The following is a 2,209-nucleotide window of genomic DNA, read 5'->3' on the forward strand; positions in this document are numbered from 1 at the left end:
TCCTGCTTTGAGCAGGGGTTGGACTAGATGACCTCCTGAAGTCCTTCCAACCCTAATTTTCTATGATTCAATGATTCGATGTTCACTGAACCAATGACAAATTGTGGGTGAAAAGACTAATTATAGAAGTGTTTCACTTACAGGATATGCTTTACTCTTATCTGTGAAGTAGGCCTACAGGAGTGAAATTCTGGAGAGCCCAGCTTGATATAATGTCCACATAAAGGAGACTGAAAGAAAGTGAAAGACCCACCAATAGAGACTCACTCTACCTCACTTGGATTCAACTCTAAAATCAATCTATCATTTTGTAATGGAATTTATTTTATGTCAACAGGGAACATTGGCTATGTGTCTAACATTTATAGTGGTCTTATATGCTTACTATGTACTCTCTCTAATTATTTATAGGCTCTCTTCTCTATAAGTAACCCCCACTCAGAGATTGTGTTGGTGGCAAAAATAGAAAAGATACTCACAGGAAGTATTGCCAGCGGTGCTGAGCCTTACATTAAGAATCCAGACTCTAATAAGGTAACACAATGAAAATATTATTTTTCTCTGTGATAGTGTAAACATCTTCCCATCAGTACAAAACACTGTAATCTATATTTGTAAATCCTACCAGTTCATTGGTGAGCTTAATTTACAAGCTTATCTAAGGCTTATTTCTCGTGAAGGCAAAAGCAGTAATCTAAAGCATGACAAAATGAAGCCATTAAACATGTTATGAAGATATTTGCTTAGTACAGTTGGTATAGTTTTCAGTGTGCTTGGCAACAAAGCCTAATTCTCAAACAAATATTCCTAATGAAATGCTGTGTGATTATTTCATGTGAATCCATAGTCGTATAGGTTTTTCTCCAGGGGTTTCAAACATACAGCCCATGGGCTGAACCATTCCATCTGGCCTATTGGTAGTCCAGCAAGCTACTGAAAGTTGGGGGACATGGCCTGCTGCAGAATTCATAGTATCCAGGCCCTAATGGACATGCCCATCAGCAGTAGCCCCAGGGACCCATGCTGCTTCTTGAATGCACCCCCACACTGCTGCATGCCCTTGGAACTACACTGCTACCCCTGGGTATGTGCTGCTGCCTGAATGCAGCTCTGTGCTGCCCACACATCCCCAAACCTGCTAAATGTGGCTAAGTGGGCGTTGGTATGAATTGCTCTCTCAGCAATCCATGGTTTAGGAAGATTAATTGAGACATGAATGCGTCAGTGGCATTATATAGAATAAAGGAGCAGATTTGAGGTCCGCTACTTCGGAAGTTTCAGAAAATTTCATTTCAAGGAATCTGAAGAAACAGAAATGTAACTGTAAGTACTTCAGCATAGCACTCCACTTAAATATTTGTCTGTCAGCGTGTTCTTCAAACTGCATCAGCCCAAATCCTTTCTCTGCTAACCTTTATGTTCAACGTTAATGTCCGAAATTGATCTGCTACTTGGATGTATGCATGCCATTCAGTTCCACTTTGAAGACTACCCTGAAGGGCCAAACTCTCCCTTGACTTGGATCCTGTGGAATGCTATTGTCTTCATAAGGGCTGCATAATTTATAAGTCAGGGTAGACTCTAAATTGACATCTGCTGGTCTAAACTTTAATACCCCAGCTCTGAGATCATTTAGTTAAATTAAACAGAAAGTCTCTGTACTATGAGAGGGATTCATTTTCAGGAAGATCACAAGGTATTTCCCCAAGGGCTTCTACAACAGGGCAGGTAAGTCCATTGGCTCCATTAAAGCCTTATTAGAAGAGGTTGCTCAGAGGATGTACTCAGATCTTGCATCCCCAATTATCCTGGTCACAGTCTCTGAAAATCCTTAGAACAGCATAAGTTCCAAGAACCACTATAACTCCTTAATAAGAAAACTTTCCTCTCTGGAAGGCCTCCATAGCTGTGATCCAGTTTGTTAGAATTTCCCATAAAAGTATTTTGAATCACATTTCCAGTTTCTATAAGCCATCTCTGCTTCAGCCTTCCATAAGCCTACTTTCCACAGTACAAAATAATAGAAGATTATATTCATTATAATGGAGTTTTCCTTTATCTAGTGTGCACAGAAGGTGTTAAAATCCAACAAGCAGTTCTGTAGCAAGCTGGGGAAGTACCGTATGCCGTTTGCTTGGTCAGTGAGGTATGTATAATGATTGTTACGTAACAAATTTTTAATGTAACTATCATACAGCTCAGTCTGCTC

General features: G+C 40.0%; 1 protein-coding gene across 5 annotated transcripts in view; it reads left to right on the forward strand.

Annotated features, from left to right (window-relative positions):
* DOCK10 (dedicator of cytokinesis 10) overlaps positions 1–2,209 on the forward strand; it is a 236,148-nt gene that overhangs the window by 140,652 nt on the left and 93,287 nt on the right. For all 5 annotated transcript variants that reach the window (XM_019503641.1, XM_019503638.1, XM_019503642.1 and 2 more), the window contains exons 13-14: positions 412–534; positions 2,064–2,146. In XM_019503641.1, coding sequence (XP_019359186.1) covers positions 412–534; positions 2,064–2,146 — 206 coding nt within the window. The remainder of the gene's footprint in view (positions 1–411; positions 535–2,063; positions 2,147–2,209) is intronic.

This window comes from Gavialis gangeticus, unplaced genomic scaffold (assembly GCF_001723915.1).
Source record: "Gavialis gangeticus isolate Ggan-Ray unplaced genomic scaffold, GavGan_comp1, whole genome shotgun sequence".
NCBI lineage: Eukaryota > Metazoa > Chordata > Crocodylia > Gavialidae > Gavialis > Gavialis gangeticus.